This window comes from Rhopalosiphum maidis, chromosome 4, assembly GCF_003676215.2.
Source record: "Rhopalosiphum maidis isolate BTI-1 chromosome 4, ASM367621v3, whole genome shotgun sequence".
Taxonomy (NCBI): Eukaryota; Metazoa; Arthropoda; class Insecta; order Hemiptera; family Aphididae; genus Rhopalosiphum; species Rhopalosiphum maidis.
This window is the reverse complement of record NC_040880.1, coordinates 39,822,225-39,840,124: the sequence shown is the minus strand read 5'-3', so window position 1 is coordinate 39,840,124 and position 17,900 is coordinate 39,822,225. Positions and strand designations below refer to the sequence as shown.

General features: G+C 27.2%; 1 protein-coding gene across 1 annotated transcript; it reads left to right on the top strand.

The window, feature by feature from the left end:
- Positions 1-136: 136 nt before the first annotated feature.
- Positions 137-17,531, top strand: LOC113557175 (retinal homeobox protein Rx3-like). The gene is made up of 4 exons (XM_026962527.1): positions 137-358; positions 7,911-8,158; positions 12,601-12,688; positions 15,393-17,531. Exons 1-4 carry the CDS (start codon positions 283-285, stop codon positions 15,866-15,868), a joined length of 888 nt encoding a protein of 295 aa, XP_026818328.1. The 5' UTR covers positions 137-282; the 3' UTR covers positions 15,869-17,531.
- Positions 17,532-17,900: the final 369 nt, after the last annotated feature.

The window sequence follows — 17,900 nt, the reverse complement described above, 5'->3', positions numbered from 1 at the left end:
GCCCTCCATCCAAAACCACCCCAAACGGTTGGCCACGCGGGGGGTGGTTGGGGGCGCGCGCGCCTGCCACCGGTCCTTTCAGTCTGGCAGCGCCGACACACCATGTGTCATTCAGTAGTCGCGAACGTGAGAGAAGGCCCACACCATCGATCACGGTGAGAATTCTATGCTACACATTTAAAGTTACGATCACGTCGACGCAGTGATTGTCGCCGAAGTCATCAAAAGTGATAATATACGTCAAACAACAATAACAACGGTTATAATTTAATTGTATACAATATGGATACCACCAAATCGGCCAGGAACGTATACAGCATCGATCAAATTCTCGGAACAACTCATCGGTCCAAAAACGGTAAGACAATAATATTTTTTTTTCATCAAAAATTTATGTTTTTTGGTTTCATAAAATATTAATTAATTTATTAAACTGTATATTTATTTATTACATTTTATACATAGTAAAGTAAATTATATTGTCGAAACCAACGTGATAGACGTGGATTGTACTGTTTATCTATAGTATTGTATCCTTTTCTCAAAATGGATAATAACACGATATGGATACTACAAATATATATATTTTTTTTATCAAAGTATTAAATAGTATATACACAGATGGGTAGTATTTTAATTTAACCTACTACTATAGCTTAGTTAAAAATATAAATAATGTAAGCCCCTTCCTTTTTTATTATTAAAATACATTAAAATTAGTTTGAAATAAATTATAAATAGTATCGATGAATATATCAAACTTGAATTAAGAATATCAATTTGAAATTCAAAACCGTTTTGTAGAATGGATAGAAATGGATATTTTTACGAAAAATACCTACGGAATTTGTTTTGTAATTTATGCATCCGCATAATAAAACAATGATAATAATATACGTGCTAAATTTTTAAAAATAGAAACTAATTAACCATTTAATATTTAATGTTTATTTTATTTTAATTTAATTTTTATTTTTAGTACATAGATTCTATGTAAAAGTGTAAAAATATAATTTAATTTGGACACGTATAAAATATTCAAAACCTTGATTGGGAAAATTTGGCACACGATTACAAAAGCGTTCGCCACCCCTTTTTGACATAAGACATAGAAAATATCTACCAGCTTAAATAGACTAATAGGTATAAATAAATAATATGATACAGAATTTATAATATTAAATAGGTAATACTATCAAACTATTAAACTCAATAAAACGTTATCTAAAAGTTATTTAAAGGAAATGATCATTCTAGTAAATTATTAAGTAGATAAATATAAAATATAAATTAGTAATAAACAAAATTCAAATATATGCAACAAGGATACTGCAGACAAATAAAACAAAACATAATCATTCTATAAACTCTTAATTAAGTAAGAGCATACATTATTAAAACATATACCGATAGTTAGGCAAGTGCGTACCACTCTGTTGTACATTTAATGTTAATTGGGCCACTATTATTATGTGTATGTTAAATTTGAACTCAATGATTATAATATATACGAAAAACGATCCTGAACGAAAACCGTTTGTCAGTTTATAATATCATTCAGTATATTTCATGATATGTTTTATTTTTATATAATTATTATACTTGATATTTCTACGTAAGTTTATATAATTTTTTTTTTTTTTTATAATGTATAGTATTTAATCGCGTGTACCTAGTGAAATTTAAATTAATATAATATACGTAAAACTCCCATGAATAATGTTTTTAAATTGTAACAAAATTATTAACATCTTTATTTACCGTTTAAATAATAAATGTCGTCCAAATTTGAACTTAAAATATCGATAAAATAATTGCTCTTATATATTTTTTATTTATTTTTTTATTTCAAAAAATACAATTTGTACTTATACATTATTTATATACAATAAGAATTTATATTTACAATTTGTATTTTTACCTTGAATTTTCCTAAGAAGAAGCCTCTCAGCGAAAGCACTTCTATTAGTTTCAAACTATAAAATAATTTGCACATTTTTGCAATTTTGTCAAAATTCTAACTTTAAATGCATATAAAAAAATTATGTCCATGTATTTTTAATATTTTTTTATACAGATATAATAACAATACAATTTATTTATTTATAAAAAATTCTCTTTTTCTTTGTTATTCACAACTATAAAAAAAAAATGGTGGTCATTTTTAATTTTGACCTTTTCTTAGTACAAACTAGATCTAATTTTTTTTTTTATCTAAAACCACCCTCAAAATCAATAATCGAAATATTTTGACATATCAAAAAGTAATGACAGATACAAAAATAAAAAAACATATATTATTGTAAAATTATTACATTTATCGCTTAGCTCAAAATCCAAATGGTGAAAACTCTTAAAAATTGTTTTTATACGCATGATTGATAAATATATACCATATTATACTACATATTTACATAATATGATATACAATAAAAAGATGTATCTCTGCCGTGTTTGTTACACACTATTTTTAATTACGTATCAATAAATATAAAATATACCTACCTATTTAAAAAATATTAATGGTTAAATATCCATCTATTTTTACCATTTTTATAATCATCTATGCTAAGAGTATTATTATATTTTAATTATTATTCAGCTCTAGTATTATTGTTTACAATGAAAATCAATAATTTTTCGAAGAGCGCTTCAATTAAATTAAGCACAAACAATTTAATTTTAAATGGATTAGAACAATAAAGTACTTAATGTCTTGATGATCGTTTTCAAAGGTTAAGCTTAAAATACAAGTATGATATTATACATTTAATTAATTATAGGTACCTATATAATATACTAGATATAAATGAGAAAGTTAATATTAACTAAAATAAAATGCACTATACATTGGGAATTAAATTTTCTTTTCACATCAAAAACTTTTTAGATTAACTATCATTAGTGTTATAATTTTTTTTTACATTAAAACAATCTTTAATAGGTTTATTTATTTGTATATCATATTATTTATATTATGTTAAATGCATAATTTAAATCTAAATTGTTAAGATATATAAATAAAAATATGATAATAATGAACTGCTGAATTACGATAAATAACTCCCATTACGATAGGTCAATATGTCATTATAAACTGTTGATTCAATGACATCGGTAGACTGGCAGTCGTGATAGTGATGACTAGACAATGCAAGGGTGAGAAAACTTTTGCTCTTTTAGTGTTTGTATTTTGTAGTGTTATAAGTAATATGGAATTTTACGATGAATATATTTGAAAAAAACTGTGAAAATTATTATCATTAACATCTTATACATTATATCTATCATAATAAATATCTATGAAATTAAAAACTAAGGCTGCGCATTAACCAATCAAGTTAAGTCAAATGAGTTATCATTATCTTGTAACAGTTGTAACTGATACTTAGACTTGTCATTCACTCATTTGTCTCGGTTTAAAAGGCATGTCCCATTGTCCACTGTCCCGGCCAATTATACAGTTTGTCCCGTTAAATAGAAACTGAGCGAAAGTAAAATTGAATATTATATTTTTAAAACATAGAATGCTGAATAATATTGTACACTGCTGTATCATTATAGATTGTACTAAAATATTAAATAACTATAAAATATCAGTGACACTAATCTGGTATAATAATATGTATATATGTTTAGCTTTTGTGTTTTTAACCCATGTACTAGGTAGTAGGTACCCGTACCACGCCAAATTATCGGAATTAAATAATAATATACTATTAAAAAAGTGCCTCTCAATACCTACTCTTGATGCATAAAAACATATCGTCTGTGCGTATGATATATGTTCCGTGAAATCGTAACAAAATAAATAAGTAGTAGGTACCTGCAGCAATTGTCAAGTATTACTCGGTATTAGATGATATTTAATTTGAACAGCAATAATTTATATATTTCGCATATTATGTATTATATTATATTTCTGTTTATGCGCGAAAAACTTGATCATAGAGCGGTGGAGGACCAGCTGAACGGTGGCGGCGGTGATGGCGACTGGTAGAAAATCCGAGAGGGACGGCGGGAAACTCAATGGATTTTAACGAAAGTCAAGTGAACACACACCCGAGTGCGCGCGCGCGCGTACGGATGTGTAATGTGCACGCCGACTACAACAATAGGCGTAAAACGGACGTACATTTCATATCTGTTGCACGCACATTGAAATTTCGTACTGCAGCCGAGTTCGTAGATTTGGGGTGTAAATAATATAATAATAATATAATATTGTACATCATATATCGTATTAGGTATATAGGTATATATGAAACGTGTACGAACGGAGTAGATATTATATACATACATACACGTAGGTACACGAGCGATCTGGAAACTGATCGTTTTGTAAGCCGATTATTATTACATATATTACACACACTATAGGTGGGGGCGAGGGGTGCATTATACAATCAACGCGCAATAACAAAAACCTCGTAAGCGGCTTATAATATGACCGTTTTAATACATGATTAATATTATGAACCTATACAATGTGCGTGTACGCGCCGCCGCCACCATTCCGGACGGGTCTTACAGCCATTTACTCGTAATTAGGTATAATAGGTACCTATATACTTGTAGTACGCACATGGTGCTTTAATGGGGTGTGTATGGAGTGAAATCATAATAATAACGTAACCGAGTAATAATTAATAAAAAAAAAGTTCATATCGTCGTTTCCCGGAAAACGCTGTACATTATGCACTACTACGATATTATGTAAATTTCATAATAAACAGTCTAATTAAATCAGAAAAACGTTTACAATACATTTTGTACTGACAATATAGCGATACTTTCTATATCTATATAAGCATACTAAAATACATTAAGTTTACATAGTATGCGTAATCCATCAAAGTGAAAATAATTTTAAAAGAATAATAATAATAGATACAATATACTATTAATATAGTTACCTTCATACCCAAAATACTTTTTACTTTTAACCTATGACAAATTACATAGATTAATGCAAACATTATAAGTTATGATTAAGCAGAAAATCCGATGATATTTTCACGATTATAAAAATGAGAGCCAACGTAATATTTATTTCTATTTCAACGAATCATACGATTAAACTATAATATTATATATTTAATAGTATAAACACTAAAACAATAATAAAATAATACAATTAATACTTTAGATACAAACAATTATATTCACATGGTTATTAGAGGATTTAATAGAATTTAATTTATGTTTCATTAGCTAATGTCATTATTCTATCGATAGAAGAAGCTAAAGTATTATAGTACGATTTTTTGAGAAAATTAATAAAAAATAGTAGTTGATTTAGTTAGTTCTATACCTAGGAACATTACTATAAAAAAAGTTAACTTAATTGTAAAACCAATAAATTCATCGCTTTGATTAACATCTAAAAATAACAATAAAAATTTACTTTTATTATCCATAAAAATTCTATATGCATTTTTTTTTTTTTGGTAATAAATCTTTGGTATATAGTATATATATATATATATATATATATATCCATATTTTATAATTTACTTTAAATTTTACTAGAAACGCATAATAAGTAAATTGGTATACACCGTGTTTTACTGTGGGTCCATTTGGATTTGGATATAAAAAACTGAAAACCTTCTAAAAAATTGACTATAGATTGATAATGTTTATATTTTATAAGAATGGCACGACAGTACATGCGTTGATGTGTAGCCATCATAATTAATATTATAATATAATACTTGTGTTAGAAGCAATAAAACTACATCTGAAAAAAGGTTTAAGAGCGTGTACCGAGGGTTGTATGACAATATAATAATAGGCTGACACTATTACATAGTGACATGTTATTTTACCATTCTCCGCTACAAAATGATATACAGGACGATAAAAGAATATAGGATTCTAATTTTCTAAATGATATTTATACTCTATGTTTTTTATTTTTATTTCAAATTGTAAGAAATTGAATTACGTTTATCAAATGAATAATTTTCAAATTTGTAAGGATTGATATCATGGTGTAGACTTTTGCATCAACATATTATCACAGTATTTAAGTGACAAATTCAAATCTGCTGTTTATAGAATTTTCATAACTTAATTACATAATTTAGTATATTGAAAATGCAATTTTATATTATGTCTGGTTGTTTCAAGCGTACGAGATATCTACATAAATTTTAATAAATAATGATTATAATTCGTAAGTTGTTACACTAATATACTATTGCATACTGCGTAATGTGTATTAAACATTCAAATTCCTATACATGCTACCAATGAATAACCATTTTTAATTCTTATAAACACCATAATTTATTTAAAAAAAAGAACATAATAATTTAAAACATGTCAAAAAGGTTAAAATAATAATTAAAATGGGTAAAATATTTAATTACATTGATTTAAAATTTTAGTAAAAATATATTATAGTCATATTGGTCACATAATTATATCACAAAATGATGTATTGTATGATTTTTTTTACAAATTTGGCACCATTAAGCATCATAGGAAACCGCAATTATATTGAAATGGTTAAAATATTAATGATTAATTTATAAAAATTTTGCCCTCAATTTTGAGGTAATGATAGTTTTTACTAAATAGTTGTTAATTATCATCAAAACTTGTGCAGTTATAACCGAAAAACGTATGTTTTGAGTAAAAAAATACCCTCATTAAACGAGGTATAGGTACTCAGTACGAAATACGTATATTATCATATGACCTTAGGGGAGACCATCTTTTTTCCACCCTGTATACGAGTTAAGTAGGTACTTGATGACGACAACGTTTTTCTCTCCGGTTGTTTTAACACCCTTTATTTCCGTCACAAAACACCATCATCAAATTACATTTTTTATTGCTGTATCTCATACCTAACTACAAATTTTGAATGCCCTTTTTAAAATAAATAATCGTTTTATGAACTTTGTAGATGCATCAAATAAATGTTTATCAAACATGCTGAAAACTACAATATGATTATGACTTATGAGTTTATTATTTTTATTATGTAGGTAATTGATCATTTTATTGCGAGTTTCAACGGTTTATGCATTTTAGATAATAACTCTAAAGTGAATAAAGAAACATATTTTTTACAATTTTTTTTTTTTAAATATCGTTTTTAGAATGATACCCAACCAGCACTAAATTTAATAGTTTTTCTCGTTCAACAAAATTTCAACTTTATCAATGGTAGGATTTTAAGTGGTTTATTTAAGTCTTATATCACATTTTTCCACCAAGGGTTATAAATATTAAAATAACCAAATGTAATAAAATGTACGATATTCCATTAACAAATTTAACTGTGGGATATGTAGTAGATGATTTATAAAATAATGATCCCGGGGAAAGTTAATTAAATTAAGTATTAATAATAATTACAAATTTAAATATTATACAGATAAAAACTACAGTAATTATAGTACCTATATGCATATGTATCATATCATCGATATTTAGGTTAGAGAACAGATTTACATGCTTAATCCATGAGTCCAATTCAAATTTTTTTTTTTTTTTTGACATTAATATGTCTTATATCTAGAGTTCAAAAAAATTTGTGTGACTGTAACATTTTTCAGTTTATCTAGCAACGTATTATTCCATGAAGTAAAGATTAATGGAGTGACATGTTATCAAATGCACACTCGAATATTTCCTGTTGAAAATTTACAAACACAAAATTATATTTCATACGTTTTCTATCATAATTAATTACTTAAAGTTATTTGTTGATATAAATAAATGAGCCTCAAAATTAAGACACAAGATTAGTAATATATTTTATAGTTTTCCACAAGACATATTATGATTTATGATTTTCTCAAAAAGGAGAAACTAAAGATTCTTAGTAATACTTTAAATTGTTTTTGTTTTTTAAGCATTTGAAATTATAATTATTTTGCAATTATTTTTAGAAAATTTGAGTGTTCATTGCCAATCGAAATTGGACGCATTATATGCAGCTAGTGGAACCGATCCATCCTTACATCGGTCCGAAGAACACGATGACGATAAACCCCGAAAAGTTCGTCGTAGCAGAACAACATTTACAACATATCAATTACATCAATTAGAAAGAGCTTTTGAAAAGACTCAATACCCTGATGTATTTACTAGAGAAGAACTCGCTTTAAGATTGGATCTCAGTGAAGCCAGAGTCCAGGTAAAATTTTTTATGCTATTCAAATTTATAATTTTATTTTTAATTACAAATTTATGTATAAGTGCTTATACTACACATAAAAAAACAAATAAATAAAATAAAAGTTGTTGTTTGTTATCGCTCCACCAACGCACCATGTATAATGTATCGTTCCGCTGCTACCAGATGACTGTTCATTGAACTACTTATACTATTTTTTATATAGCGTTAAAAAAATTTAAAATAGTGGTCATTTTAGCTAAATATATTTTATAGTGAAATTTAAATAAAACAGCTTTCTATTGATAATAAAATGTCATACATTTTATTTATTTTAATAATAATTTTTATTGTAAAAATTGAATATTATAGTATTAAATATTGTAATAAATAACTCATTAAAATTAATAATAACGTTGTAAATTAGATATGCATTTTACATTTTCAAATAATAATTACATACAATTTAACAATAACATAATAACATGATCAAATTATAATAAAATACAATTTTAAATTGTAAAAGAAATATTTTATCCTTAAATATATCACATACTATAGATTAAACTAAATTTAAGATAATATAGAGATTCAAAGAAATATTGATCATAAATATCGAAACTTAGGATTTTAGATTGAAGTAAGGTCACTGTAGTTATATACTTTATACGGTTTGGTGGTGGAGCGATAACAAACTGCAAGTAAGTACCAAAATAAACTAAAGAGGCGATCAGTTATAAATTATAATAGTAGATATTTAAATAAATTGTACTTTCAGGTATTTTTTAATACTTAAATTTATAGTTAATTTGTTACACTTAAATCACATGGATAAAATTAAAAGTATTTTTATTACTGCATAAAAATATATTTTTTGAAAAAAAAGTAAAGTTAATAATAGATTTCCTAATCAAATTGGATTTTTAATATGTACATATACGTTATTAATGATTTATATATTACAATTAATTAATGTATAATATTATGTAATAATTTAATTACAAATTCGTATGTATTTGTCAGTATGATCTATAGTAAACACACTAAAAATTAATAATTATAGTTGGGAAACAAATGTATTTAATATTTATACACATATTATTATTTACTAGGCTTTTAACTACCTAACGCGTACAATACTTCCATTTCAATTAAGGATAACATAAATTGTTTTTAACGGTCCAATGACTAGATATAATTTATATATGTATAGTGCGTTATAATTATTTGTCTTTTACGGCCGCCTTTGCAGATATTCCGTTATAGGTCTTAATTGTGTGTGGTTGCTCGTATGGCTATATCCTTTTGTTCCGGAATCGCATGCGGAACAGCTTAATTGAAATCCACCACATCGACTACGCGAGACTTAAATAATATTCCAAAAGCAGTAGAAAACAATGGAAAGAGATTAATAGATTTTTTTTTCTTTCGAGTTTACAGCCGCACTAAAACACACCGTGCTAATTGTGTACCACAGAACACTTAGCGGACACACAAAGACGGTAAAAAAAAGAGAAAGAGGCTACAAAATCTCTACATTATATACGTGTAAATCTCTCCTTTCTGTAAGTCACCCTCTCACTCTCTCATTCTCTCTTTTTCTATTTCCTAGGCCTTCCGCCTGCTGCCTGTACCGTAGATTGTCTCGCTCTTTAAACGATTCAATAAACCAATTGAGATGGACTTAAAACCCGGCGCGCGCGGTCTCCCTGGTAATGAATTACAAGTTAATTGGGGTGCAATTTCTCGACAACCGATTTAACATCTCCCTAATTTCCTAACGATCATTTAAGTGCATTGTTCGTGTGGCCTATGTGCATAGGGGGAGTCCCATTGTGTTGCACAACACACCCTTGTACGCGCGCGACGCGCACAATCAACCCCAATCGGACGTCCAAATAGAGCATTAACCCTCTACCTCCTCCTACACCATTGCCGTCGACGTCGCCGGATCACTCTACAATGGCCTTCGGGTGCCGAAACTTCCACCGACCCACCGGTTTATTAAACTCCCGTTTTAAGTGTATTGTCAATATTTTAACCTAGCCAATAAAAAAGGGATTTTTCCTCCCTCTCTCCGTATTTATTGGTATACATATTATATATATATATATATAATAAACATACTCTCTTACTTTTAGTTTCCAAGTACACGCGCCGTTAAGTCAAACTAAATTAATTATATAATACGCGATAAACAATATCCAATGGCCATTGTGAGTTCGCATGGTATACGGTATTCGGTACCTACTTTAGTAGGTTGGTAGGAGGGTGTAAATGGTATCTGAAATATAATCGTCTATAATTGGAAAGAGAATTAATAATATCATATTTTTTTTCAATATACATACATAACATAGGTACTTACATACATAACTCATATCTAACATACAAGGTGTAATTTTTAGTTGTTAACTTTCTTGATTTTTAATTTTTAGAATTTTATTAATTGTATGCAATATGTTTGTACAATTTATTTTATTTTCATTTTCATTTAGTAAGATAGATCTCTGAAACCAGAGAGCGGATTTTGTTGTTTGGGGTCTTGTTAGATTTACATTAGCTAGAAGAAGTGCAGAACTTTATCTTTTATAGTTAATGCACTACAGAGCTTAAAAAAAATTAAAACACATTTTATTGGGGGTTTTTTTTATGTTTTTCAGCTTTATAGCTTTGTAATGAGTTAGCGATTGAAGATAAAGTTCTAAAAAAATAACTATTTTTTTAACTGTGAAAAATTAAATAATTTTTTTTTAATTTTTTATTTACTTGGTAATCATTTTTTAATGAGCTATCATTCAACTTTTTAGCTATATTAGTTTTGGGGAAAAGTTAAAAAATAGAAATTTTGGGAGTGTTTACGCCGACGTTTTTGTGTATTCAAATCGTTATACCACTTGGGTGTAATATCGGATCTTTCTCATTAATATTTTATGTTAAAACTAGCTTAATAACCCACCTACTCATTATAATTGAGTTATATTTTTATCATTTTCCTATTTAACAAAAATTCTTAAAGTTTTAAAAATCCTGACTTTTTTTATTTCAATCACAATACTTACTTGATTAAAAATCAAAAAAGTAAAATTCATGATTTTTATTTTTAAATATTTTTATCCGCTCAAATGATAATTAGTTTAATGGGCATACAATAAATGTAAATACTTAACACATTTACACCGAAAATTTACTTTTTTACTAAAGTGTAACTGTCAGTTTTCCATCAAAATTATAGCTTGTTTTTTTTCTATTAAATTGAGTATTGACTTATTTGACCTATAATTGTACGTTTACACTAAAACAATTTCTATAAACATAATACTAATATAACTATTATGCAGTAAGTTGAATTACAATTTAAAAATGTAATAAAATAAACAACGTAAGATGCATTTATTGCATTTTAATAAATACAATAAGCCCACATTAAATAAATTAAGAAATATATAGGTATATATTATAATACATTATAATATACAATAATAATAATAATAATAATAATAATAATCCATTATTTTACATACAATTTTTACTATGTAATACATGTATTATACGGGTTAAAAAAAAATTGGTTCGTAAATCATGGTTAAATTATAATTTCCTATCATTCATCGTAATAATCAGCATTATTATAACAAATATTATTACTTAGTGCGTAAACATTTCAGTGCAAAATATCATGTTTTTATGAAATTTTCATCAAACATTATAATCAGTGTTGGGAAATTTCTTTTTTAAATGGATCTCGTTCAGTTCCTAATATATGAACTCGTTCCACATCCCCGTTCCTTATTCAAAGAAGGAACTCGTTCCAATTATCGTTTCATTTTTTTAAACTTAACCAATCTAGCGGTTTTAGAATACTACCTTTTTATTTTTGATGTCAATAAATGAATGATAAAAATGATAAATGAATTAGAGTTTTAAAAAATGAATCTAAACAGGAACTGAGTACTTACTAAACTATTGAATTAATATATAAAAAAATAAAAATGTATAATAATTAATAATATACATTTAATTTATCTGATTATTAAAAACTAAATTGAATAAAAAATTAAAATAAAAAATTTATTTTTTGAAATTTCAAGAGGGACTGTGATTTTCGTTCACGTTCCTCAATATAAAGAATTCGTTCATATTCTTTTTCCATTCTTTTTAAATGAAGCAGTTCCAAGCTTCGTTCCTACAAAAAGAACTCGTTCCAGGAATCCGTTACTTTTGGAATAAGTTCCTTCCTAACACTGAATTTATAATTTATAACACTGTGATCATATTATTTTATTATATTGATTCTTAATTTAAAATAAGGATTCCTCTTTTTTCGTAAAAATTGTCCAGTCACAATCTACACACGAGTTAGTATTAAATAAATTTGTAATTTTAAGACTCAACTATAGAATAAAAATGTATCATGTATGTAAATGCCAAATATATAATAATTATGTCTTTGTTAAATATAGGTATGGTTTCAAAACCGTAGAGCTAAATGGAGAAAACGAGAAAAATCAATGGGCAGAGAATCCAATCCATACATACCTGACCACACGCGTGAGTTACCAATAACTATATGATTATAATATGTCATAAAAATAATATCATTTATAAATACTATATCTAGGTATAGCTTATGTATTAGAAATATTATGTCAATAATATAAATATAAATATAATATTTACTGTTATTTAACAAAAATATTTTTGAGAACAAATTTAAAATTGATAAAATATTACATTTTTATTACCTAACCTAAGAGATTTGTAATGGAAAAACTACCATATATACTATATAGGTACATGAATACTATTACAATAAGTGTATATTATATAAATTAAAATATAATTAAGAATATAAAAAATTGACCAATCAAGAGACATTCATAAATATGTATGGAATAAAACACTTAAAAATATACTTTAATAATAAATAATTTATACGTTCTAAAGAGGGATTGTCATATTACCCATCATGCAGAATCATACAGCCATTCATTCCTTTATATACTCCACTGTTTATTGCTCTGGTTAAAACTCCGTAGCTATGGGGTTACTTAATAAGTTGTAACTTACGTCTTATACTAAACTAACTGCATTAAAACATTTAAACTCTTAATCAGATAACATGTTTTCTATTATATTTTAATTTTGTTAGTTTCTTCGTTTAAAACAAATACTAAAAAAAATAAAAATAATATTGATTAGTGATTTTATTTCAAAATTATTGTCTTAAAATTAAAATTCGTCTTTGATTGCATTAAGTGTAGTATGAAACTTGAGTTAATGTTTAAATAATGGGTATAATAACCGTATCTAATTTACAAATCAGCTAAAAAATTTTATACACGAAAAAATATAAAAATATACATCATTCACATCATTGTAAAATTATTTAATTTATCGCTTCTATTAGAATTTAAAACTTAGTAGATGACGTAATTTATTTTTATAATAACGAGTTTTGTAACCTATAGTATTTGTAACAACTAACAAAATATAGGTTCCACATGCACAGTAAAAAAAGAAAAAACATTGTAAAGTTTGCAATATTTAATACCTAAAATGGCCATGTTGAAAATAGATTAAGAATAAAGATATGTATAATATTATAATAATATTTATACTATAATTTTGGATGATTAAAAGGAATGTTCGATATTATATTAAAGATTGAAAAAGCCACTAAGGAAGGTCATTAGGTTAATGAGAGATGAATAATCGCTCCTAAATATATCATAATTCATAATAGTTATATTATAAGTAATAAAAAATAATTAATAAATATAATAATATAACCAACAAGTCAGTCCCCATAAGCACTCATTAATATATATATATATACATAAAGTAGAATATAACTTGATCACCTCAATATTTTTTAAAGTCTTTACAAGATGGCTTGCGTGTGCATAATCGTAAGGTATAATTTGTAGTACGGTAAATTATTATTATCAGATAAAGCAGTGTTGGGAAAGTTCCTTTTTAAATGGATTTCGTTCCGCTCTTCGTTAAGTTCCTAATATATGAACTCGTTCCAGATCCCCGTTCTTTATTCAAAGAAGGAACTCACTCCAAATTCAGTTCCTCTATAATAGGAACTCGTTCCAGTTATCGTTCCACTTGTTTTAACTTACCCAATCTAGCGATTTTAGAATATTACCTTTTTATTTTTGATATCAATAAATGAATGATAAAAATGATAAATGAATATTAGAATTTTAAAAAATGAATCTAAACAGGAATTGAGTACTAAATAATTGAATTAATATATAAAAAAATAAAAATGTATAATAATTAATAATATAGATTTAATTTGTTTTTATTTTATCTGATTTTTATAAACTAAATTAAATAAAAAATTTTTTTTTTAAATTTCAAGAGGAATTGTGATTTTTGTTCACGTTCCTCAATATAAAGAATTCGTTCATATTCTTTTTCTTTTATTTTTAAATGAAGCAGTTCCAAGCTTCGTTCCTACAAAAAGAAGTCGTTCCAGGAATCCGTTCCTTCCCAACGCTGAGATAAATTAGGCACCTATATTTTTATTTATTTTTTTTAAGAAATAAATTAATATAAATTCATAAAAAAAAAAATGTTAAATTTGTTAACAAAGTTGAAAAACATAAATACTTATTTTAAAATACACTAATATTTAATATGTCTTAGATATATTAATTAAAACTAATTATATAAGTACCTATATTTAAATTGAGATAATTGAACCAATTGAGGAAATGCTATATAAGCTTCTCTGAGCAGTTGTGCACTAACGCTAACAATTGGTGTACATATGATTGATACGAAGGTGGGAACATCGACTTATTTATCCATAGTATTAAAGATATGCGAAAAATAAACTTTAATAGCCAATGTTCAATGTTGTGTACTTGATGCCTGATGGACAATGTATAGAATATTTCTTCCATTTTCTAATTACATTTTGGCATAATTTTATACTTCGATTGAATGAATTATTTTCGTTAAATGATCGTATTCTATATTCCTATACATAGCGTTTTAAATTGTATTTAAACAAAATAATATAATAATATAATTCAACTATTGGGATTGTTTCGTATTTTGATATAATAGAATAAAATATAATGTACCGGAGTACCGTCGTTACTGGATGATTTTCCCACGCGTATGACTCCGTGATCCTTTACTTCCGTCAAATTTGTTTATTGTAAACTTTCATAGTTAATAATTAACATAATACAGCATAATATTATAATAGCTTACCGTTGTGTTATCACAGTGTTCAGAAACGACTGTTTGTCCGTGGCACCCACGCTAGGAGGTCCGCTACCGTTCCTCACGCCCGAACAGTTCTGGCCGAGCATCGTGTTCAACCCGGCGGCCGCGTCGGCGTTCCTGCTCGGCTTGCCATGGCACCATCATCACGCTGCCCAGCCGTCGGCCACCGCTGCGGCCGCGTCGTACCAGTCGTCTGTACACAAGGCGCTGTCCGAGCGAATCATCACCGCCAACCAGTGGCCGGCCGTCGCGCTACAAACGTTATCGGTTGAACCGCACAGCCCGTCGTCCGCGGGCACGTCCAGTCCCACGGCGTTGTCGCCCGTCTGCGAGCCGTCGGTAGACGCGGCCACGGTCACCGCGGCCGAAAACCGGTCGCCCTACCTGAACGACGACGACGACGACGGTGACGGTGACGATGACAACGAAGCCGGCAGGTGTTCACCGCCAGTTTTGATGGAAAACGTTTCCTGTTAATATGTTAGGCTACGGCGATACATATAATATTATATTACCTTGCCTAATACATGCATATTATACCAACCGTTTTAAATAGTTATTGTTTCACTTCGAACCCCCCCCCCCTCCTCACACAATCATCCACCAACTTGACGTGTGATTTTTTTTTTTTTTTTATTGTTGTTATATGACGGGAATTTTTGTTCAGACCTAAGACTTATAAGTTATAATGTATACAATCATCATCTCGGTGAACGAGTTTTAAAAACAAAAATAAATTATAAGAAATAATTTTACATATACCTAAGTTATTTTGTAAATGCCTCTATCGATATTACCATTATGTACGATAATAACACTACATTTTTGCAAACATTAATTTTTTTTACCATTTTATATCGCAACAAACATCTTAACCATTTTATTTTTGGGAGCGTAGACCCCTATACGCGTTGAAACCGAATTTTAAACTGTAAATTGTAATATTAAATAACGCATTAAATATTATATTAATATTATACTATATTAATAGTTGATCCATTAAAACTCGAATATGGTGAAGTACCGACGTAGTTCCCCGTTATAATATCAAACGATAGATATTGATTCAATATTTATACACAGGCATGTATACAAAATAAAATTTTGGGTGGCGGGGGGTGACCCTCCGCCTTTTGTATATGCGCCTACGTGCCTGTTTATACACATCAAATTGTCAAAATGTTCAAAAAAAATTTCTATTTCCATGAATGATAAAGAAAAACCCTAAATGAATCACTGTTATGACATTTCACAATTATGAAAAAAAAAAAATAGTAAATATTTAATCTTCGTAAAAATTTAATGTAATAATAGTAAATACTTATTTTTAAATATGTTAGGTGAGTATTAGATTATTTTTATTGTAAAAAATGTAAATTGTATAAAATATGATATTTACCTACATGTATCTTCGATCCCGGTCAGTCATTCGGTCGTATACCAAATGGCAAATTGTTTTTCCATAAAATATACATTTATTATTGTTTAACTACACATGGAAATCAGTATTCTACGTATGTAGGTATAGATAATTGACTACAATTAACAATATTATTGTTAAATTAAATTGCTGTATAGTATTAAATATTTATCTCGTATTATATAAATGTATATCATCATCCTCTTAACGTTTGACTTCAACCGATACTACCATTATTATATAATAATATATAATAACTATGTATTAAACATATTTCACTCGATCATTAAGCGAAACACAAATTAATTTCAACTTAAGCGAAGTGCGTTGTAGGTAGTTATTCGATCAATTTATAATTGAGTTTGTAAACTAATAATATAAACAATATATAATAACATATACCTATTAATCGTTTACTACACTCTGTGTGTAATATATGCGATAAATATGTATAATAATATGTCTATTGAGTAACGTGGTTTGTATATCACATTATATTTCCCGAGATTATAATATAGTTTAATGTTCATAGAATTTTTGTAATGAAAGTTATTGGTTTTGTTCGTTACATGGTTAATACATAAAAAGTGTAATTACCTATACTCGTAATCAAGCAACAGACAGTAGCATGCGGCGTGCCATGAATATCCCGGTGTTTATAGGTATACGTTTACGTGAGTTTGTACTGTTTACTGTTTATAGGGAAGTGCAATTTTAAATATTAAATAAACACTTTAGGTACAATAGTCTATTTACTTATAAGTTAAATGTAAATATATTTCGTAAAAGTACTTCATATTATAATAGTTGTATGCATTATATCTAACAATATTATAATTTATACTGTAAAGATGCTAAGGATTTTTATAAAATTGTTTACTGAAACTATTAACCATAATTTTACTGATGTAGGTACATATTCAATACAGATAGAAAATATTTTGTAAAACGGCGATCATCCTTCTCTAAAATATATATTTTAAAGTAATACTTTTGATTTTAATTGACATTTATATTTTGCACATTAAGTATATTGACAAATTTCAAAATGTTACCATTTTTTTTTTTTTTAATTATAGGTTTATTTAC